This window comes from Meriones unguiculatus, chromosome 3 (assembly GCF_030254825.1).
Source record: "Meriones unguiculatus strain TT.TT164.6M chromosome 3, Bangor_MerUng_6.1, whole genome shotgun sequence".
In the NCBI taxonomy this organism is placed as follows: domain Eukaryota; kingdom Metazoa; phylum Chordata; class Mammalia; order Rodentia; family Muridae; genus Meriones; species Meriones unguiculatus.
The window spans coordinates 47,826,343-47,850,518 of NC_083351.1; the positions used below are offsets into that span (position 1 = coordinate 47,826,343).

Here is a 24,176-nt window from a genome sequence, read left to right on the forward strand (position 1 = left end):
ATATAGATTATATATATGTGGATATATATATATGGAGATTGTACTCTTGTAACTAATAATAGCTATGTGTCTGTCTGGAATGTCTTTTAGCAATCCACATCTGAGCTATTTAAGTATCTGCGCAAGAACAAATCATGAATCATAATAGAATGGAAAGTCCCCTTTGGAACTTGACATGCAGATGCTGAAAGTCACTGACAGCATTCTGGAGATGAAGGACTCACTGGAAAGGATCCCAAGCTCCTCTCCTGCCCAGTGGTGTTATGATACATTTACACACGGGCAGGAAGTAGAATGTTTAGATGGATAATCATCCTCCTGCAAAAGTGGCCAATTGCCTTGCATCTTTAAGACCTCAACAAGACAGTTTCCCCTTCTTTTTACTGTTCAGATAAAGTTGGCCTGTTGTGTGTAGAGCATGACTGAGTACTTTCTATGACACTGTTAGTACCTTCTATGACACTGTCTACATACTTGGAGAGTTCCAAGTGCAGAGCCACTATCTTCTCTCCACCCTGACTCCTAAATGTGGGACCAACTTCATTTTTCACCAGACAACACCACAGAAGAGATTGTGCAAAGCAGGGTATCCACTTCCATTTTGAGACTAAGAGACAGTTAATTACTATCATGATACCTCATGATAACATTAATTTGTAGATACTGGTATTCTCAAAAGTCCTTTTAAGTATCTCCAGAGATCTTCTCCACTTCTTGTTCCAGCTTCTCATTCAGAATGGCAAATAGGATAGACTCTAGAAGTGGTGGAAGAGAAGAAACAGTCTACTATAGAGGGTCATCTGAAAGGAGTTACCCAACAGGAGATCAAAGCAGATGCTGAGACTCAGGGCCAAACTTTGCGCAGCGTGTATGCAGCCTTATGGAGGAAGAGAGGGGTGGGATTGAAGGGACATGGAGGGGACAGGAGCCCCACAAGGAGACCAACAAAACTAAAAGATCTGAGCCCAGGGGGTCCTCCAGAGAATGATGAACCAATGGAGGACCATGCATGGAGAGGACGGAGACCCCCTGCTCAGATGTGGCTGGTTGGCAGCTCAGTCTCCATGTGGATCTTTGAGTGAGGGGATAGGGGCTGCCTCTGTCATAAACTCAGTTGACTGCTCTCTGATCACTTGCCCCTGATGATGTAGCCTTGCCAGGCCACAGAGAAAAAGAACCCAAGCAGTCCTGATGAGACTTAACAAACTATGGGAAGATGGCAATAGCGGAGAACTCCCCCTTTCAGTGGACTAGGGGAAGGGGATGAGGGTAAGAGGGAGGGAGGGAGGGACTGGGGGAGCTGAGGTAGGGAGCTTCAATTGGGATATATATATATAATGAATAAATTGTGAAGAAAAAAAAATAAAACTTAAAAAAAAATTCCAGGCTAGTCTGGGTGACATAGCAAGATTCTGTCTCAAAACAATGAAACTAAAATAAGTAGATAAATTAAAATGATAGTAAATGACTAGTTATTTCTAGTGTATGTGAAACTGAAAGTGGAAACTAATCTAGAGTCATTTTGTTGGTGTTTTATGTTTGTTTGTTTTTTAATATTTGGAGACAGGATCTCAGTAAGTAACCTAAGCTGGCTTTGACCTTGCTATTAACTTGCGCTGTCATGAGATTTGTAATCCTCCTGCTTCAGCACGATGAGTGCTGAAGTTATAGGTGTGGCTCATCATGCCCAGCTCTGGACTCACTTCTGTTGGATACTGAATTAGATACCTGTATTTCTTGGGGGTTCATTATAAGCCCCAAGTGATGCCTCAGTATGAGGCTTGTATGCTTGTGAAAGTCATTCAATCCTCTTCCAAACTCTGTACGACACAGTTGAAGCCAGGCTTGGCCATACAACACCTGCAGGGGAGGGGTTGGGAGGACAGCCAGCCTTTGCAACTTCCAGGGAAGCCTGAGCTACCCAAGACCCTGACTCAAGCAGTAACAAAAAGATGCAGGGTTTGTGCAGGAGTCTAAGGTTGAAAATTAAGTAAAATCAAGGAACATGCTAACTGATGATACCTTGGAAAATAAGACTTGATGTAACCTGCAATCACCAGATGGAGATGTCACTTAATTCCCTTACAAATCATGTGGGTTTTTAATCTGTGAAATGACAGTTGTGCCACTTTCCATCAGCTGGGACAAATCCACTTGGCTCAAAGACCTTTTCTTTTCTTTCTTTGTTTCCTTTTTTTCCAGCATCTGGGTGGTCCAATGTGCTGCTACAGGGGGATAAGGCAACTGCAGATCCCGTAGGAACCAACACAGACATGGCCATCAAGGTAAGTCCTTTCTCAGATGGCTTTCCCACAGTCCTCTGTGTGTCGGAGTGAGGCAGTGGCAGGCTCCCGCTGCCCTGCTGGCCTTCTCTCTAAAACAGACACAGGGTTTCCTGAAATCTGGGAGCAGATAAGGAAAGCTTTGATAAATCATATTACATTCTTATTTATTTTGTATGAGTGTGAGTATGCATGAATAGGCCTGTAATGGACCAGAACACAAGTGTGGAGGTCAGAGGGTACCTTGCAGGGGTCAGTTCTCTCCTTCCACTCTGTGTGTTCTGAGGATTGAACGAAAATGTCAAGTTTGGCTCTAAGTACCTTCACCTGCTGAGCCATCTCACTGGCCCTAAGAAAGTTTTTGAAAACCAGAATCTAAGTCTTGATTTCCAGTGGGTCTGCTCTAGGGTATTCATGTATGTCTAAGAATAGGCTGTGTCCAAGCAGTCACCTCCATGGGCTCAGAGCAGAGATGTGAATAATCTAAGCTTTGAGAAGTCTGGCCCCACTCCATTGTGGAGAAAGGTCACAAAGGCACAGGGCAGCTTTGGTTCAGACTCAGGATTTCCAGTGATGTCAGCACGTGGCCCACTCAGGCGGGAATAGTGATGACCAGAGGTTTACAAAATGAGTCATCTGGAAGTTAATGAAATGAGCACCATTCAAATGAAATATGTAATCATTGCATGGCTTAAGGACTCTATAATGAGGCTTAACCATGCTGGGTCTGATATGAAGAGGCCTCTTTTCCTTTGCTGTTTGAGTTAGCAAAGGGTGCGGGAGAACTTCGTCGTATCTTTTTTTGGATGATTTGAAGTTTTAGTATGTGCCATTTCTAAATGTTTTCTTCTGGAAACATAAAACCAAACAAAGTCCTTTTTTTGTTTTGTATTGTTTTAAGACAGGAAAAAGTGGTAGGAGAGACAGGGGAAGAATTGGAAGGAGGGAAGGGAAAGGTAAATTTGATCAAAACATATTATATGCATTGAATGAAAAGCTTACTTCTATTCTATTGTGTATTTATTTATTTATTTTTCATACTAAGGGTTGAATCCGAGGCCTTCTTTTTGCCAAGCAAACTCTCTATCATCTCCATCTCCCAACTTTTATATTTTAAGCACTTTCTAAATATATCATTGTGGGTAGGAGTATCATATGGACCTGCTTGATAGTTTAAAATGTTCAGTCTAGTAGGTTGAATTGTGAATCACAAAAAAACTGCATCTATAGAGGACTACTTAAGAAGAAAAGGGGGAGCAGAGAGACAGGAGAGGGAAGTAAGGAGACCAGGATCCAGGTGTGCCATAATAAAGCCTGTTATTTTCAACAATTAATGTATATTATTTTTAAAAATTCAGGAGCTTAGAGAGATGATTCATCAGTTAAGAGTATGCACTGTTCTTCCGGAGACTAGAATTTGGTTCCAAGCACCCAGGTGAGATGGAGCAAAATCACTTACAACTCCAGATCCAGGAAGAACTGATACCTCTGGCCTCCTCAGGCATCTGAATGTACATATGGCTACATGTACATATATGTGCCTACATGTGCATATCCACATACAGATCGAAACACATACACATCAGTAAAAATAATATCTTAAAAATCAGCTGGGTGCTGAGCAGTAGTGGTACTTGCATTTAATCCTAGCACTCAGGCGGCAGAGGCAGGTAGATCTCTATGAGTTTGAGACCAGCCTGGTCTACAGAGCTAGTCCCAGGGCAGCCAGGGTTACACAGAGAAGCCCTGTCTCAAAAACAAAACAAAACAAAACAAAAATTAGCTGAGTGTGGTAACACACACCTTTAATCCAGCACAATGGAGACAGAGGCAGGAAGATCTCTGAGTTCCAGGACAGCCTGGGCTACATAGAGAGACAAAAAAAAAAAAAAAAAAAAAAAGCCAAAACAACAACAATAAAACATAGCTGGTGGTCCTTCCTGTAATCACAAAACTTGGGAAACTGAGTGAGGGAAAAGGCTGATAAGGTCAAGGCCACTCTGGCTGTGCTGTATAGCAAGAACTTATTTCAAAACAGAAGGCCAACCAAACAAGAACATTCCAACTGTGGGAGGAATGGGTAAAAAGGCCAAAAACTAGAAAGGGGTGGGGATGGGAGAGTGAAGGAGGATAAAGTCTTTAGGAGAGGGGCAGGTAATAGAACACAAGTGGCATGAAAGTGGAAGGAAGAATACTGGAATAGAAGGGTATACACTGGGATGAGGATCAAGTTAATGAGAGGAGGTGAGGGGAGATTAATCAAAATTAGTTAAGTATAAAGGTCCCTTAAAGAAACCTGCTGTTGCAGGGTGCAGTGGCGCATGCCTGTAAATCCCAGCACTCAGGGAGTCAGAGGCAAGCAGATCACTGTGGAGTTCAAGGCAAGCCTGGTCTACAAAAGGATTCTAGAACAGCCAAGGCTACACAGAGAAACCCTGTCTCAAAAAAGAGGAAGAGGAAGAGAAAGAAGAAGAAGAAGAAGAAGAAGAAAAAGAAGAAGAAGAAGAAGAAGAAGAAGAAGAAGAAGAAGAAGAAGAAGAAGAAGAAGAAGAAGCCTCCTACTTTGTTAGCCAATTAAAATAAAGACCATTGCCCCACCCACCCTAAATCCTGGCACCCGTGAATATGATCTTACATGGAGAAAGCATCTTTGTAGACATAACTAAGACTTTTGTGATGAGATCACGCCACATTCAACAGATGGTGCTAAGCCCAATGATACATGTTTTTAAGAGATAAAAGAGAGAAACCAGCATGCACAGAGAAGGCCATATGAAGAGAGAGAGGCCAAAATAGGAGTTCGGCAGCCCCAAGCGAAAACCAAATGGGGAGGCTAAAGGTAGCTCAGTGGCAGCACATAGCTTCAGGTCAATCCTTAGCATACCAAAAAGACTAACCCCCAAACTAATGGTCCTCCAAAAGCTAGAAGATGCTAAAAGGATCTTCCTCAGAGCCTGGTAAGGAGTGCAAAAGTAACAATGGTGATTTCAGACAGTGGGATTCCAGAGGTGTGAGAAAATGCATTTCTGTGGTTTTTAAGTACTTAGTCTATGGCAAGTTGTTGTAGCCATCCTAGGAGACTAATACACTAAGGTTTTACCATGTTTCCAGGCATGGCGGTGAAGTTAGGCCAATCTCTGTGAGTTGAAAACCAGTCTAGTCTACATAGCGAGTTCCAGGTGAGCCAGAGCTATACAGTGAGAACTTGTGTTTCTACCAAGAACAGTACTCACACTTGCTGGCTACCAATGCCACAGAGGCTGAAAACCAATTTTGTGTGTATCCGTCACAGTATCTTGCTTTACTGTGTTCATCCTTTCTGAGCTGTTTCACCTGTTCTTGTTCTGGGAGAAATGTTGACTTTATTTCAGTCTGTGCCATCACTATTCATCACAAGAAAAGGTTAGTCATACTTCAAGAGAGATTTGAGTTGTCTTATTTTGTGTTGATGCTTGTTCAAACACTGAATGAATGAGTAAATGGGTGGATGGATGGATGGATGGATGGATGGATGAATGGATGGAAGAATGGGTGGATGGATGGATGGATGGATGGATGGATGAATGGATGGAAGAATGGGTGGATGGATGGGATGGATGGATGGCATGGATTATTATATGCTAAGACTTGCCTGACTATAAGAATTCCCTTTGCAGAAAAAACAGGAACTTAACAGGGTACTGCTTTTAATATTAAGATTTTAGAAGATCTGAATTTAAAATGAGTGCTTTTTTTTTCTTGTAAAGTTCCAGGGATTGAACACAAAGGTTTCACATATGCAAGCAAGCGCCTTACCACTGAGCTATAATCCTAGGTCTTTAAGAGAGTGGAAGACAGGCAAGCAGGCAGCCAGGCAGAAAGAGATCAAGAAAAAGGTGGGGGAGCTGGGGGGCTGGTTCTCACCAAGTTGCTCAGGCTAGGCTTAGACTTGCCATTTTGCTATGCCAACCTTCAGAAAAGTTCTGTGCCACTGTGCCTAAATTATTTGAGACAGAGTTTGGGGGACTTGCCTGTCCCATCCTTCCTTAATGAGCTCTTCCTTTTTCTTCTTGTAGTCCTGGGCATTGAGCCCAAGGCTTTGAACATACTAGAACATTCAACAATTAATCCCCCACTGAACTATATCCTTTTGAAACAGGGTCTCACTATTGTCCTAGCCTGGGGCTCACCCAAGCAGGCCTAGAACTTGCCATCCTCCTGCCTGTTGTCTCTTAAGTGACTGCAATCACAGTCCTGCAATACCAGACCTGGTTGATAAGCTCCCTCTGAACAGCAAATGATTTTCAGGCTCCTTCACTTCTAGGCTGCTTCTAGCTGTAGCTTGCACTCCATGTGTGCATCCATCACAGCCCTCTCTATTTAGTCTTTACCCAGAGTCACCTTTCAATAAGGCCAACTTGATGAGTCGCCTCTGTCTGAAGCCTTCAAACTCAAGGGCAGGTGCCCTAGGCTTTTAAAGCCCTGTGGTTCAGCTTTCTTTGGCATCACATGTACTAAAATTGAAATGAGGCAAAGATTAGAATGTCCCCTTCTGAAGGATGACACACAAATTCGTGAAATGTTCCTACTTAAAAAACAAAAACAAACCAATTTGGCTTTTACTCACAGTTTCCTAGCTAGCTCCTCCTCTCCTTTCCGCTCTCCTAGCCTGGTTAATTCTTCAAGTCTATCACTCAGTTGGTGCCTCCTCCAGTGGCATTTTCTGTCCAATATTCTTGCTAGACATTCCCACAAGACCTGGTAATCTCCTTCACAGATAGATGCATTATTTTCTTCTAAAGGAGGGGAGTAAAGATATTGCCTAGCATGTGAAGGTCCCAGGTTCAGTCCATTTGTGCCTATAATTGCAACACCTCAGATACTGAAGCAGCAGGCTTGCTGACAATTTAAGACCTTGACTATGCAGTAGTTTGAGGCAAGTGTAAGCTATTTAATAGGTCCCTGTCTTAAAAATACAAGAAAATAAAAATACAAGAAAATCTCATTGGATATGGTAGTGCATGCCTTTAATTCCAGTACTCACTCTCAGGAGGGAGAGGCAGGTAGAATTCTGTGGCAGACAGATCTCTGTGAGTTCCAGACCAGGCTATTTCTACACAGTGAGTTCTAGACCACCCAGGGCTACACAGTGAGTTTCTCTTGTAGCACAGTTTCTTTGTTTTCATTTTTCACCTTTTAGAGTCTCTAAAATTTCAGTTCCTTTTTGAAAAACTAATTTTCTCCCTCCCTTTGTCCCTTCTTTTTCCTTCCTTCCTTCCTTCCTTTCCTTAAGATAAAGTCTTGCCAAGGCAATGGTGGCACATGCCTTTAATCCCAGCATTTAGGATGCAGAGACAGATAGCTATCTCTGAGTTTGAGGCCAGCCTCGTCTACAGAGTGAGTTCCAGGACAGCTAGAGCTATACAGAGAAACCCTGTCTTGAAAAACAAACAAACAAACAAACAAACAAACAGGTCTTATGTAGCCCAGGCTGATCTCAAACTTTCTTTGTAGCTAAGGACAATGTTGAATTCTTAACCTTCCTGTTTCAGCCACCATTTTTACCACCAGCTCCCTTTGGCTTTTGAAAAATAGACATATGTTTTTTGTTTTGTTTTGTTTTTTTTATGCCACAAAGGTCATCTATGAGTTTGATTCAATAATTTTTAGTAAATGCATCATTACAAGCACAAGGCTACCACTGAACTACACATTCACATCCACCGGCTTGAAAATGTCCTTGTCATTCCAGTGAGACTCTACATGCCCACTTCCCTGTTACCACTCCCACCCCAAATCCAGTCTTATTACATGAGATCTTTTGTGCCTGGCTTTGCATGACTTGGCGGGGAGAGCCATACATGAAGGAGTTCCTGGAAGTACCCTTTTTGTTCCTATTAATGCTGAATAATATTTAGCTTGAGTGTGCTAAATATTATGTCACTGTTTGGGGGGGTCATTTGGGGTACTGGGGCAGGAACCCAGGGCCTAATATGTGGTAAGCAAGTCCTCGGCAAAGAGCTACATGCCTAGCCTTGTTTAGTTTTGATTTTGTACTTTCACAAGTTGATAGACTTGGGAGTTGTTCCTGCTTGCTCTCAGTAATGCTGTAAACACACATTTCCAGAGGTAGCTGAAGAGAGGAAACGGACTTAACTATTTCAGGGAATATGTTACAGAGTTATGGCTGCATGGTTGTTCTTTCAGAGTTTCAATCTGTTTGAATGAGCAGCGTTTAGTCTAGTCATGCAGGCTGATTGTGGAAACAGCATGTTTTAAAAAACTAAATCAGAAAAAGAAGAATGCAAGAAGTGAGAGGAGGACTCAAAAGTTTGCCTCTGCCAGCAACAACTGCAGGAAAGAGATTTTCCATTTTCCTGAAAGATCGAAACATAGTTTACAGGCACGAAATGGGTTCTCACCTTCTGAAGCCAGATGGATGACAGATCAGTTGGCAATACACTAACTGGAGGGCAGAGTAACCAGGCCACCAGGAACATCTATCCGGAGACAGTCACACCATACATATACGGGTGCTCTGTGATGCTATGTACTTTGAAGATGCTGGAACTCTTCCAGGGAAAAGGCTAGCTATTCTTAGAAACAATTCATTCTTAAAAGATGTGAACAGCAGTTTGACTTCCTGTGTGGAAAACAGGTTAATCTAGACAGTGGACAAGCTAGAAGGTCTTAGAACATTTTTGGTTTGTTTGTTTGTTTTTCTTTGAAATGTGGTGGTTTCTTGGATTTACTCTCATCTGTTCCATAACAGAATGCTAGTTCTCTAGTAATTCTGAAGTAATCCGGACGTGTGTGTATTTGCATGTGTTTGCAGAATACATAGGACTGTATTCTGTATTGTATTGTATTGCATTGCATCATTCCCTCAGATACTGTATGCCTTTATTTTTGAGACAAAGTTGCTCACTGCCCCCGGAGCTCAGCAAGTAAGCTAGTCTGGCAGCCCTGTGAGCCCTAGGCACGCTTCTATCTCCACTTCCCCAGCATTGGGGTTACAAAAAATGCGCCACTCTGCCTGGTTTGTTAACTTGGCTTCTGTGGATTGAACTCCAATCTTCAAGCTTGCAAGCACTTTACTGAGCAAGCCATTTCCCTGTCGCCTAGCTACTTATAATGAAAAGAAAATACCTTCGCTGACCTCCTCAACTCTGGCAAGTAATTTGTTATTATGAGACCATTCTCAGGTCAGGTCAGAAGAACAGCATTTTCCAGGCCTTCTGTTTGAGCTTGTTTTTTGGAAACACTGCCCAGGGAAGTTCAGCCTGGCTGGGAAGCAAGCAGGAAGATAGTGCAGGTTTGAAAAACCTGCTTCCAACCTCCTTTCTGGTGGAAGGGACATCTATCCTACTCTTGAAGCCATTGCTTCTCTTCTAGAAACCCGATCATAAACCGTTCTATTTTCTATCAGTAATTACACATTTCCATTCCTGGATAACAACACATGGCTTCTTCAGTGCCAGGATGGTGGTTTTACTATGCCCTGTTCTATGCATGTTAAAAACTAGCTTGGTGCACACCTTTAATCCCAGCACTTCGAGGCAGACACAGGCAGATTGCTGTGAGTTTGAGGCCAGCCTGGGCTGCATAATGAGAACCTATCTTTAAAAAAAAAAAAAAAAGACTAAAAACTAAGTGCTTCTGAAGAGTAGCAAGAGTATCAGGATTTCTCTTAGAAGAAGCCTTGTGTTCTCATTATATCTGCAACATTTCTCCCCTGCTTAAGTCACAATCAGGCCTGGCCCCTTGTACACATGTTAGAGGCTGTGGGTAGAGCATTTGAAAAGGGCACATTTCCAACTTAAGGAAGGTTCTGGGTGGATAGCCACATGCAAAGACGATGCTTCTCTCTGTGTGAAATGTGTTACTGGGAGAGAAACTGTCCCCTGAGAAGGGCAGATGTTCTCCATTACAAAGCAGGGAAAGCATTTTGACTCTTCCTGCAGTGAATAGAGGTCACAGGTTATAGCTTTCTTTGGCGTTGGGTATAAAAAGCCATTCTGGAGAGCCTTTTGTTGCCTGTAGTGGAGAGCCATTTGCCCTTTGTTCTTAATGATGACAACATTAAGGAGCATTGTTTTGTGTTGGGGGCCCAGAACAAAAAGACACATCTGTGACCAGAAGTTCTGTCTATACTGTGCATTAGAGGTTGCTCTAAATTTGTTCCCTGACAAAAGGAAATTTTCACCATGCATTCCTCTTTTTAGGTCTCTGAGTCTATTTAAGGTAGTGGATCTCAGAGGGGGTTGGCCGCATTACAGAGGAAGTCCAGGCTTGTATGGGACAATTTTCTCAGTACTTTCTCTTTGAGAATGTTTTAAATTTTCTTCAAAATACATACTTTTTAAGGGGCATAGTGATGCACACCCTTAATCTTGACACTTAGAAGACAGAGATAGGAGGATCTCTGTGAGTTCAAGGATAGCCTGGTCTACACAGCAAGTTCTAGGCCAGCAAGGGATGCATATTGAGACCCTGCCTCAAACAAAACAAAAACCTAAGCCAAAACATATTTTTGGCTGGGTGTGATTGCTCCCATCTCTAATCCTAGCACTTGGGAGGCTGAAACAGGAGAATTGCTGCATTTCAACCCAGAACTGCTGAATTCAAATTTATTTTGAGCTGTGTGAAATACTCTGTACTCAAATAAATTTTTACAGGATGCTCACATTTTCAGCTGGGCATGATGGTGAATGCCTATAATCCCAGCATAGTGTAATTCCAGAATATTGCCTGTGAGACCAGGTTAGGCTACACAAGAAGATCCCATCTCAAAAAGTCAGCCCCGACTCCACTTCTGAAAGGCTCAGGGAACATCACAGAAGAGGGAGGAGGCAGAAAGAATATAAGAGCCAGTATATGGGAATAACACATGAAATACCGTGTTCTTGACATGAAATGGTTATTAAACTCATGAATTCACTGCAGCCATGGTTATCCACACAGGACAGACACAAAATCAAAATCAAGCCGTCAGAAGTTCAGACCCAGGGCTGGAATGATGGTTCCGAGAACAGCTACGAGCACTGTTTGCTCTCACAGAAGATGCGAGACAGATTCCCAACACCTAGGCTGCAGCCCACAACCATCTGTATCTCTAATAAGTGTTTAAAAAAAAAAAGGCTATCCTTTAGTCTTGGCATTGGGAGGCAGAGGCAGAGGCAGGTGGATCTCTGTGAGTTCAAGGCCAGCCTGGTCTAAAGAGTGGCCTTACAAGCTGAGCTATTGGCAGTTGATGCTGTTGGAGAAGGGCTATTCTTTTTTTTTTTTTTTTAAGGGATGTGATCGCTAGTAGGCTGCCCAGGCCCCAGGATGGCCTCACAAATCCATGTGACAGGGATTTGATTCAGGAGACTTAAAAAAAAAAAGTCATGAGGTTGGAAGGACGCAGCATTGAGCTAAAGGGGAAAAGTGCGGGATAGCTATGATCAAGATCCATATATGAAATTTTCAAAGAATAAATGTAAAATGTTGCATTTAAAATAATACAAAAACAAAAACAAACAAACAGCCAGGAATGAAAGTGCCTGGGAGGGGGAGACAGGAGGATAAAGAGATCAAGGCTAAGGTGCTGCAGAGATGGCTCAGGGGCTAAAAGCACAGGCTGCTCTTCCAAAAGACATGGGTTTGATTCCCAGTGCCCGTATGGCAGCTCACAACTTCCTATAATTCCAGTTCCAGGGGATTCAATGACCTCTGTGGGCACTGAATGCTTGCGGTACGCCCACATGCAAACACCCATTCCCATAAAATAAAAATAAATAAATCTTATAAACAAACAAACAAACAAAAACACTGGTAATGGTGGCTGGCTCACATCTGTAATTCCAGCATTCAGGAGGCAGAGGCATGTGGATCTTTCTGAGTCAGAGGCCAGCCTGTTCTACAAAGTGGGTCCAGGACAGCCAAGGCTACACAGAGAAACCCTGTCTCGAAAATAAATAAACAAATAAATAAATTAAATGTGTATGAAAGAATTTGTCATAAACTACTACAGTCCAGCAGCATAGTTGTTATTAGTCCTGTGTGCTGCCTTGTCAAAGAAAACAAATGTCTGAGGTCACAGCATCTGGATTTGCTAGATTGTGCCTGGCAAATCCAAGGCCCCAGGTACTTCCTGAGCCATTTCAGTTTCCCACTGTGTTCTCACGCTAACAGTAACAGTCAGAACGGATTGTTTGCTCTGAGCTGAGAACTGTGCCAAACACTTACACACATCATCTCCTTTATTTTTGTTGTTATTTTCTCTTTCTGTCCATCCCATATAATCCTCAAAACAATGCTGCAAAGGAAAACTATTGCTAACCGTTTTCACAGATGTATTCACTACTGTGGTGGGTAAAGCTAGGTCACGTACCAGATTCAGAAGCCAGGTTTTGAACCAGATAGAAAGATACTTGGTAGCCAAGAATGGTGACTCACGACTGTGATCTTAGCACTCAGAGCTGTGGCAGAATTGTCAGGAGTTTGAGGTCAACCTTGGCTACATAGTGAATTCCAGGGCAGTCTGGGCAACATTGTAAGACCTGTATCAAAAATGAAAAAAAAAGATACTTTGTAACTTTCATATTTACATAGTAAATGCAAATTTTGGGTTGGTTTGGGGATTTTGTTTGTTTGTTTGTTTTGGTTGTTATTAGCTGAACCAGGAGAGATCTAAAGATGGACAGGAATAACTGTCCAGATAAAATTTTGGAAACCTGGGGCTAGTGGCTTAGCTCACTGGCAGAACAAGTGCTTAGAATGTTCAAGTGCTTGGACTCAACCTCAATCACCTAATCAAATCTCCTGTCCCCCCCCAAACATTCTGAAGACCCAATTAAAGTTGAACTAGATATAATTCTTAATAATTGTTTAACAGTAACTCTGCCTCACACACTGCATAAAGCATACTTCATACTTACCCTAAGACGTCACTTGTTAGCCAGGCTCAGTAGCCCACGCCTGTAATCCCAACACTCAGGGATGCAGGGACAGGCAGATCTCTGTGAGTTTGATGCCAGCCTGGTCTACAAAGCCAGCCCAGGACAGCCAAAGCTAAACGGAGAAACCCTGTCTCGGAAAAAAAAAAAATCATTTGTTGTTGACCTAAAGTTCAATTTAACTGGGAAGTCTTTGTTTTTATTTGTTGAGTCTAGAAGTCATAGGCAGGAGGGTGCAGCAAAGGTGGTAATCACTGTGGTTTGATGCTTTTTTTTATTTGTGGGTTTGGATTTTTTTTTATTTCAAAGCTGACAACTGTATAAATAAAAACTACAGTTTAGTCAAACATCTGTTTCTTGGTATTTTATTGGTTTTTGGAGACAGGATCTCCATTATATAGCCTATAGCCCAAGCTATATAATGGAGCCTCAAACTTGTAACGATGCTGGTACTTCACTCCTAAGGGCTGAGATGACAGCTATGAGCTATGTTTGGCTTTGGTTTGATGCTTTAAGTTGACTTGATTTACTGTCTTGGAATCAGACGGTACTTCTGAAAGATGTAAGAAGTGCTGCTGTTGGCTGACAGATGGTTTTATAGTCCGAAAGGAGATAAAAAGGACAAAATTAAATGGCAAAAGCATATTGGCTGTCTCAGGGCTGTTTCCTCTGTGGAGGAGGGATGGGGAGACAGAACACTGGAAGTGATGAGTTAACTGCAGAGCACCTCAGGACCTAAGGATGAAAGGGCATACAGATTGAAGAAGCCCTTTGTGATGCTCTGCTTGGAGAACTGTCCTTGTCCTGATTTCTTAAAGGCTTAGATAACAACTTACTTTCAGTTTGATGACAAGTAACTTCCGTATGGATGATTCCATTTTGATTTTACTGTTATGTTTAAGTTAGGGTTTCCAGTGCTATGGTGAAACACCATGACCAAAAAAAGCAAGTTGGGAAGGAAAGGGTTTATTTGACTTACATTTTCACATCATAGTTACTCATTGAAGGAACTCAGACTGGGCAGGAGCTGATGCAGAGGACATGGAGGGGTGCTGCTTACTGGCTTGCTCCCCATGGCTTGCTCAGCCTGCTTTGTATAAAACCCAGGTCCACCGGCCCAGGGATGGTACCACCCACAATGGGCTGGAGCCTTTCCCATCAATCACTAATAAAGAAAATGCCCTACAGCCAGATCTTATGGAGGCATTTTCTCAAGCTTTCATCAAGTTGACATGAAACTAGCTAGCACATTTGGTCTGTTGAGGTCCAGTTAGAAAGCCTTGACAAACCATGAACAAACCATGAACTCTGGTAATTACTATTTAAGACATGTATTTTATGAAACTTTAAACCTGGAAGAGGTGCGGTTTCAGTGTGCAGAATATACTGGGAACTATGAAGTGTGATGGCCCGTGTCTGCAATGTCTGCCCTGAAATGTGAAGTCAGTCTGACACCTTGATGACCTACCAACAAATGTCTTTTTATATACATTTTCTCTTAGGAATCAAGCCTTCTAAGCAGGATCCAGTTTCTCCACAAACTAAAATAATCATAGGAAACTCTGCCCGGGGCCCATTAGCTTCCCCAGTACCCCTTTGAGACATGGTCTCATGTAGCCCAGGCTGCCCTTGAGTTTGTCAAGTAGCTGACAGTGACCTGGAACTCCTGATATTTCTGCTTCTACCTCTCAAACACTAGAATTACAAGTGAGTGCCACCATGCAAGCCCTGTAGTGTGTGTGTTACTTGTTTTAGGTAGCCGGGATTGAACCTAGTCCCTAGGATCTTGTGCTGGCTAGGCAATTACTTTTGTACTAAGAACACTTAAAAACACTTTTAAGAACACTTAAAGCCTTTTCCTTTTTTTTTTTTTTTTTCCATTTTGAGACAGGGTCACTGTGTTTCCCAGTCTGGCCTTGAATTCACTTTGAGAATCTGAGCCAGGCTTGATTTTTTTTTGTTGTTGTTGTTGTTGTTGTTGTTGCTTCCACCTCCCAAGTAGCTGGAATTACAGATTACAGGACAAGCCATTACTCCAGTTTTTAAAATGTTGACAAAATATTCTTTTTTATTACATTTATTGATTGATTGATTGTATGTAGGTAGGTGTCAGTAGACCTGCACGTGCCTGTATGAATGGAGCTCAGAGGACACCATTTCACAATCAATTCTCTCCTGCTATGCAGGTTCCAGGGGTCAAACTCAGGTCATCAGGTTACCCACTAAGACATCATGCCAGCCCCTGGTGAAATATTCCTGTACTTTTACAAACTTCGTTACTTGCTAAGATGCCCTCTTTCTCAAAAGCCAGCCATAATGAAGCATACTGGGGATCTCAGCACTCAGGAGGCAGAGCAAGGGGATCTTCTGAGAGTACAAAGCCAACCTAAGTTATATAACAAGATACTGAATTAAAAAGAAAATCTATGAGAGATTTCCTCCTAAAATAGGAGGGGATCTTTCTAGCAAAAGTTCTGCAACATCCACAGGTATTTTTTCAATGCATCCATGTATTTCCTCTACGCTCATCTTGAGCATTCCTGCAGTGGGTGTGTCTGGTGACAGGAAAGCTCCAGGAGCTGCCTCTTGGCCTTATCTTCATCTTCTGTGTCAGCCCTGGGGAGCTACCTGTGTTATCTTAACAATGATTTGCTCCAGCTGGTTTGGAAACGAGGTTCCTGGGTAAAAGCCAGAGCCTGTGGCTTCCAGCAGAAAGTCAAGCAAGACCAGAGTCAAACACAGAACCCATAGACAGTGACCACAGAAGCCACTAGCTGAAGTGCTGTGGAAAGGTGGCCAAACTGGATTCCAAAAAGAAAGAGAAAAGAGAAAGCATATACTCAGACATTTCACCCCCCTCCCCGCCCCTTCCTCCTTTAGGTACCTGACTGAATACTGGGGATAGCAAGCATTTGAAAGCATGTACTGCCACACCCATGTAACCAGACTAGTTCAGTTACAGAGAAGGATATAATTGCTGGTCGTGAGTCTTAGAAAAGATAAAGGAGGATTTGGAGGGACAGAAAGTTTGGGCAACTTTTCCAAGTTCACATAGTTATCGAGCAGGACTAAAACCCAGCTCTGTGCTCCTGGCTCTGTTTGTTTGTTTGTTTGGTTGGTTGGTTTTGTTTTTTAAACTTACATTCTTCTGTATTGTAAAGAATGACTTCAGTGCCCTTGATTTTTTTAATCTTAGCTTTAGCTGTCTTGTCGTTAACATTCTGATTTGTCCTCAGCCATACAAGGGAGAAAAAAAACTAACAACAACAAAAAAAAAATGGCCAAGCTTAGCATAGGAGCACAAGAGCATCCACACCCTGCCTCCTGGCATGTGAGTGCCCCCCTCTCCCTCCTCTGTGCCCCCCTTTTATCTCAGTCCACCTATGAACTCCTTGGCAGGTGGGGGCCTCACTCGGGAGCAGAGGACACGGGGCTCGAAGAGGACATGATAATATGAAAACTGTTCTAAGATAAGATGTTGTGTATGTCTTAGTTTGTTATCCTCTTTAAAAGTTTGGTTTGAATGTTCTGTTCTGTTTTGTTTCATGGCCTTCAACTCTTGCCTCAGACTTCTAGTTGCTAGCATTATAACACCTTCAGTTGCAGTTTCTTTTTAATTTTAAAAAATTAGATCTGTTTATTTGTTCGTGTGTGTGCCTCTGCATGTACACACATACCATGAATACACATGTAGAGGTCCCAGGATAATTTAGGGGAGTTAGTTCTCTCCTTCCTCTGTGAGGGAGGATTAAACGCCAGTCATCAGGCTTGGTGGTAAATGCCCGTATCTATTGTACCATATGGTATCAGCACAACTACTGTGGTCTCAAAGTGATTTTGTGTCATCCATGGTCCCAATATGACAAGTCTTAAATTTTTTTTTATTGGTGTGGGAGTGTCTTTTCTGTAAGTATGTCTGTGCACATGTCTGCTGAGGCCAAAAGAGGGTGTCAAAGGCTCTGGACCTGAAGTTACAGGTGAGTATGTCTTGATGTGGATTGGGGAACTCACCAGGGTCCTCTGCAATAGCAACAGGAACTTTTTTTTTTTTTTGACAGGGTTTCTCTGTGTAGCCTTGGCTGTCCTGGACTCACTTTGTAGACCAGGTTAGATTCAAACTCATAGGGATCCACCTGCCTCTGCCTCCCAGAGTGCTGGGATTACAGGCATGTGCTACCTTGCCTAGCACAACAGGCCGTTTTTTGTTTTGTTTTTAACTTAAGGTTTTGTGTTTTTTTTTTAACATTTATTTATTTATTATGTATACGGTGTTCTCATTACAGATGGTTGTGAGCCACCATGTGGTTACTGGGAATTGAACTCAGGACCTCAGGTAGAGCTGACAGTGCTCTTAACCTCTGAGCCATCTCTCCAACCCACAACAGGTGTTCTTAACAACAAACTCAGCCACACACACACACAGAAAAAAAAATTAACCTTTGATGAGTAAGTCAAAGATTGCTGCAAGCACCACCTCTACAATAATAAGGATTATTAAAAATCTAAATGCCAATGAAGCCTTTTATTTCCCCTGCTAAAAATCTTCACTGTTCTTTCTATAATTTAATAGTCTGTACTTAAGAGTTTAGAAGGAGGGAAATGCTTGGAAGTTACTAAGAAAGCTTCATAGTTGCCTATTTTATTTTGTTTTTCTGGGAACTGGGCTCAAAGCTTGCTTCATACTAGCCAAAACAAAGCTAGATGTAGTAGAGCACACCTTTAACCCCAGCATTTGGGAAGCTGAGGTTGGAAGATCTGTGGGAATTCATGCTGTCTTAAAACAAAGAGACAGGGCTGGAGAGATGGCTCAGAGGTTAAGAGCACTAACTCTTCTTCCAAATGGTCCTGAGTTCAGTTCCTAGCAACCACTTATTATAGGTGGCTCACAACCATCTATAATAAGAATCTGGTGCTTTTGTCTGGCGTGCAAGTGTACATGCAGATAGAATAATGTATACATAATAAATGAATAAATCTTTAAAAAAGCGCGCGCGCGCACACACACACACACACACACACAGAGAGAGAGAGAGAGAGAAAAAAAACCAGACATATGCATGTCTGTATGTAATTCCAGCACTTTGGAGGCTGATGCAGGCTTTCCAGGAGTTTGAAGCTAGCCTAGGTTACAAAGAACAAATAGAGCCAGGCATGTGGTGCAATGCCTTTAAGCCCAGCATTCAGGAGGTAGAGGCAGGCGGGTCTCTGTGAGTCTGAGGACAACATGGTCTACTGAGCAAATCTTAGGACAGCCAGGGCTACACAGAGAAACCCTGTTTCAAAAAACAAAACAAAACAAAAAAGGCTGAAGCAGCTGGGTGAATGGAATCAGGTCACTACTTCCTTATGTCAGAGAGTTTGGCAGAGGAGAGATCAAGTGTGAGGATTCCGGGAAAAGGAAATAAACACGGACTAGGCAGGAAAGAAATTTCTCCTTGAACAGGAAGTAAGAGGCCTCGAGGGGACGCAAAGGAAAGGCAAGTGTGGCAGACTGTGCCAGGAGCAAGAGGAAACATGCTCATGGAGCCAAGTGTTCTCAGAGGATGCTGTCCAGGTCCCGTTTGCTTACTCCCTCCTTTCCCCTCCTGGGTGAATGTGCTTCCCGAACCAGGCTGTGGTGCAGAATTATCTGCAAACATATACAGATTTCTAGGTCCAGATCACTCAGAGAAGAGTTCAAGACAATACATAGTCACACACACACACACACACACACACACACACACACACACACTCACATACATCAAACATACTCATACACTCGAATTCATAGATACATGCAATCATACACACATACACACATATGCACATGGGAACAGTTGCTTTATGGCACCTTATTTGTCCGGTCCCCACTTACTGTTCTATCCTAACCTTTTCCGAGAGTTAGTCGCCTTTCTGTTTTTTAGAAAGGATAAGTTTTTTGTTTTTTTCTGACATGGTCTCACTCTGTGGCTCACATTGACTCACAGAGTTTATTAACATAGCCCTGGGCTGGTCTCAGATTCATGACAATCCTCTAGCTGCAGCCTCCCAAAATCTGGGACTATAATCCTGATATAGCACACCCATCTGTTTTCTTGTTTGTGAGTTTGTTTGTTTGTTTGTTTTGAGAGAAGGTACACAACCTAGGCTGGCCTTGAATTTGAGATTCTCCTGTCAAGAGATTTCTGGGTCCTGTCAACTTGCTAATCTCTTATTTCGTATTTTTTGTATTTGTTTTTGTGTTCATCTGGGGGTACTAGTAGGATAGGGGTGGGGTGGGGGTGGATGGACAGCTGTTTCAACACCCTTGAGTGAAGAGGGGTGTTCACTCTTGAGTGAAGAGGGGGGTCCCTCTCTATCAGGGAAGGGCATGTCAGCTAAGAGTGCAGTTTCAAAGTGGGTAGAATCACATGGACCCATGAGGGAGAAATGAGACTCCCTCCTAACAGCCAGATCATCTGAGTTAACTCACACAATCGTGAGTGACAGATGTTCTCACATCTTTTTTTTTTTTTTTTTTTTTTTTTAGTGGGGGTAGGGGTGATAGAGTTTCACTAGGTAGCACCCAGGCTGGCCTCAGGTTTATCACAAACACATCTAGCACTAAGGAATGAACTTCTCCAGAGGATGCCTTTTGTCTCATTCCTTGTTAGAAGGTGAGATGATAAATTCTCTTTTGTCATGGACCGTCTTGGCCTCTTTGGATTTTCAGGTGAGCTCTCTGGGACAATCTTTTTTGGCGGGGAGGGGACTTTGTTTGCTTCTGTGGTGTTTTTTGGGGGGAGTTTGTTTTTCAAGACAGGGTTTCTCTGTGTAGCTGCGGCTGTCCTGGAACTTGCTCTGTAGACCAGGCTGGCCTTGAAAACACGGAAGAGCAGCTTGCCCCTGCCTCCAGAGCGCTGGGGTTACAGGCATGTGACGCCACTGTCCAGCTAAACTCATGTCTTTTTAAGTTTTCCTTCTCTGAGCTTCACAGTTCACTTTTATTGCCGGGCCATTATGGACTTAGTTAATCTTGCTCAGGTTCAAGAGAAGGAGAGAAAAGGTTCTATGGGCCTGTGTCTAGTCTGATTGTTGTGTGTTAGTTTCATCCTGTGCCTTACTTCTTGGGTTCCTGGATGGCCCCTCCTGTCCAAGGCATTGTTTAATGGCAGAGAAAAATGTTCACTTCATCTCCCTAAGAAAATCTCTGTGGAAGGGTCTCTGCCAAGGAGGGTTGCCTGACCTGACAGTGCAGGGCTTCCACAAGCAGGTGGTGGTGACATTCCCCCCCTAAGGTTATGTTTCTTTCACAGAAGTAGCAGCCATCTATTTTAGCAACTCTACAGCACATCCAGGAGAGGAGATGTGCTTGTTTGTGAAACACACTCAGCTTTAGTGGCTGTTATTCTGGAGTTGTGGAGATAGCTTAGCCACCAAAGTGCTGTCTGCACAAGCATGAGGACCTAAATCCAATCCCCAGAACCCATGTGCAAAAGCCAGGCACACACTTATAATCCCAGTACTGGGGAGCAATGGATAGGAAGGTCCCCAAAGTCCTCTGACCAGCCAGGCTAGCCTACATGGTGAGTTTTAGGATTGCAAAGGACCCTGTCTCAAAATAACAAGGTGGATTTCCCATGTGAAGTGACATTCAAGATTGACCTCTGGCATCTGAAAACACACACACACACAAAGAGGCAAGAGAGACTAAAATACAATTTAAAAGCCTTAAAGGTTTTTTGTTACATAGGTGGTCATTGTGGCATACACCATTAATTACAGTACTTAGGAGGCAGGTAGAGGCAGATCTCTGTAACTTTGAGGCCAGCCTGGTCTACAAAGTGAGTCCAGGACAACCAAGGCTACACAAAGAAACCCTGTCTAAGACAGGGTCTTTCTACGTGTCCTTGGCTGTCCTGAAACTTGCTTTGTAGACCAGGCTGGTCTTAAACTCACAGAGATCTGGCTGCCTCAGCCTCTCAGAGTGTTGAGACTAAAGACATGTGCCACCATGCCTGTTGAAATGTCCTGTCTTTAAAAAAACTCATCACTGCCCCTAAACCAAGCAAGCAAGCAAATAAAAACCAGAAGACCCTGTTCCTGTTTTTATTTTTTAAGGAAGTGTGAAAGATGGCTTTGTGGGTAAAGACCCTTGCTGCCAAGCCTGATTACCTGAGTTGGATTCTTGGGATCCATATCCTATACATGTGGATTAAGTGATGGAAAGTACCTTGGCACACTGCGGCCACACAGCAGATCTCAGGCGAGAGTTCTTTTTTTTTTTGGGGGGGGGGAGGAGGTTGTTACAAGCATACACACAAAACAACACCAAAAAAAAAAAAAAAAAGCTTAAGCATGGATACTTCAACATTTTGAAAAGTGACCAAAAAGTTTTCAATATAGTATCAGCATGCATTGAACAAACCTTTTTCCCAGTAATGTTACCAGTGTTCTTATAGAATGATATACACTTTCAAATTAACTTTAAATAGAACATTGACATTTCTTAGGAGGAGAAATAATTCAGCATTTCCTCATTCTAATGATGAAGCAAATTTCTTTTTTCTCCCTTTTCTTTCTTCCTTCCTTTCATTTTTTTTCTTATCTTTTTCTTTTATGTATTTATTCATTTTTGGAGGTAGGGTTTCTCTATGTAGTCCTGGCCATCCTGGAACTTGCTTTGCAGCCCAGAACTCCCTGCCTCCGCTGGGATTAAAGGCATGTGCCACCACTGCCCAGTAGTCAAATAAATTTCATTTGTAACTTTTATGTTTACTCTAATTTCGGCATATCAGAGGAGAATGGTGAATCACCTGCCATGGTGGGGTCTGTGTAAACATCACCTCTGCTTTGATTTTGGAAGCCTTCCTTGTCTAGTCTGTGGTCCATAAAAATAAATACTGTGATACACAAGCACATTCCTTGCAGGGAGCATTCTCATTTGATACTGATGTGTTCAAAATAGTTTAGGATGTAGGGCACCCGAATATTTTTCTTTCTTTTTCTTTTCTTTTTTTGAGACAAGATCTCACAGTGTAGCTCAGATTAGCTAAGAACTCACCAGCTCACCAGTTAGCCCAGACTAGCCCAGAACTCTCCAGGTTAGTGTCAAAGCGATAGCAGCCCTTCTTAGATTCTCAAACGCTGAGAGGAAGGGGGAAGAAAGGAGGAAGGGAGGGGGAAGAAAGGGGGAAAGAAAACAGGAAAGGGTGAAGGAAGGTAAGTTGATATTAGACAATACTTGAAATCCAATTGTGCCTAAAATATACGAAAAATCGATGGTGAAAGTCAGGCATGATAGCCTTTTCAAACCAGCCAGGACTATAGAGTGTGACTGTCCCAAAAGATAAAAGACCGGCTCGTTACACCAAGCAAACAAACCAAAACAAAACTTCATACTAGACAGTCTGTAAGTGCCAAGGGAAAGAAGCCAGACTGGGGCCAATGGAGTGTCCTTGGAAGACTTCACCGGGTTCCCTGTGTCAGCACTGGGATAAGGCTCAGGCAGGAGAAAGCCCTTTTCACAGAAAGGCCTCCATTCTTTGTCCATAAGTGAAGACGCCATTCAGGGAAGTTCCCCACAGCATCGCTTCTTTGAATTGGAAATCTGGGACCTCAGGAGGTTAAGGAAGTGAAATCAGGCTGTGGCAGTGACTGTCCCAGCTGTGGTTATCATTCAAACTGACAGAGACATTGAGCTCTGGGGCCCTGAGATTGTGGGCGGGCAGGGCAGGGGTGCGGGAGGGGGTGGGGAGAGATGGATGCCTGGGGAGAATTGGGAAAGCCCCAGGGACTGTAACGGAATCAGACTTGGATAGCTGTGGATCACTGGGGAAAGCTTCCCTAGTAAAAAGCTGAATCTGACTCCATTTTACGTGATTTTTACCTCTGAAGATAACTTGCCCTAAAGTCAAGTAAGACCCACACTAGCTTGCTTTTGAAAACGCTGTTTTCTGTGTGGGGCATTTATGGATAAGTTGGTGTCCTCTCTAAGCCGGTTCTTAAAGGATCATTAACATTATTTAAATATTCATGGCGGGGGAGGGGACGGCAGACTGAAATTTCAGCCTCTCTGAAATGAGGGATGGCTGGCCAGCTGCCTAATGAAGCCAAACGCTGAGCATCAGCTGCTTCCTTCCCCACCTCTGGCGTTGGTAACAGACGCGCTCTGACACCAGTAAGGGACCTACTGCGGCACAGGCACTGCAGGCCGAAGAATGGGCGAACCGATGATTTTCCAGAACCTCTGCCCGCATCTCAGCCTCCGGACCCCTTTAGACCCTTATAACTAAGATACACTTCCCAGCCAACCCCTGGGCGTTGGCTTTTACCCAGGGGCCAGTTCCGGCTTTCTCTCCCTGAGGTAGGAACTCAGCATCCCAGCTCTGTGAGCGTGCACAGGCACTCATACACACACATACATGCAGCAACTCCCTCACAGGCACACCCACCCTCCTCAGACACACAGCGCCCTCCCCAGTCAGGAAACAGGTTCTCTTGCCACTTCTCCACCCCTTCAGTTTCTCTCCACTCATTCATGCAGGCATTCATTCAGTCATTTCTAAAGGTTTAGGTTCTGTTCCAGATACCTAGAGGTGGTATGGGTGGATGGGGAGGAGCAGTGAAAAAGGAGGGGCGGACCACCGGCGTGGAGTGGGGCGGGCCCGGGTGGGCGGATGGGCGGGGCTCCCGAGTCCCAGGCAAGCCCAGGGGCTGCTGCTCCCGGCAGATGCGCTGGCCCCAGCTTAGGGCTGTGGCGTGTCTTTCCCTGGACGCGGGAGAAGCAGTCGGCGGCCGCGCCACGCTGGAGCGGAACCGGAGGACTGCGCCCTCGGAGGCGGCGCCTAGAGGTAGGTGGTCCAGTGGGGGCGCGGCGGTTCGGAACTCCGGGGTTAGAACGCTTTCTGGCACTGCACCGGGAAAAGGTGCAGACTCAGAGACTGCAAGTCTGTGTTGAGGGATAGTGTCCGGCAAGTCGGTCAGGTTGGAAGGGTCCATGTGCCTTTGAATT

General features: G+C 43.5%; 1 protein-coding gene and 1 non-coding gene across 7 annotated transcripts in view; both read left to right on the top strand.

Annotated features, from left to right (window-relative positions):
• Palm2akap2 (PALM2 and AKAP2 fusion) overlaps nt 1-24,176 on the top strand; it is a 427,758-nt gene that overhangs the window by 294,325 nt on the left and 109,257 nt on the right. For 5 of the 6 annotated variants that reach the window (XM_060379949.1, XM_021628068.2, XM_021628073.2 and 2 more), the window contains one exon: nt 2,203-2,285. In XM_060379949.1, the coding sequence (XP_060235932.1) occupies nt 2,203-2,285 (83 nt within the window). Of the gene's footprint in view, nt 1-2,202; nt 2,286-23,349; nt 24,016-24,176 lie in introns of those variants that run through there. The other variant, XM_021628087.2, reaches the window with a different exon arrangement.
• LOC132653290 (U6 spliceosomal RNA) lies at nt 6,754-6,855 on the top strand. The gene has a single exon (XR_009591066.1). It is a non-coding gene; the product is annotated as a U6 spliceosomal RNA (small nuclear RNA).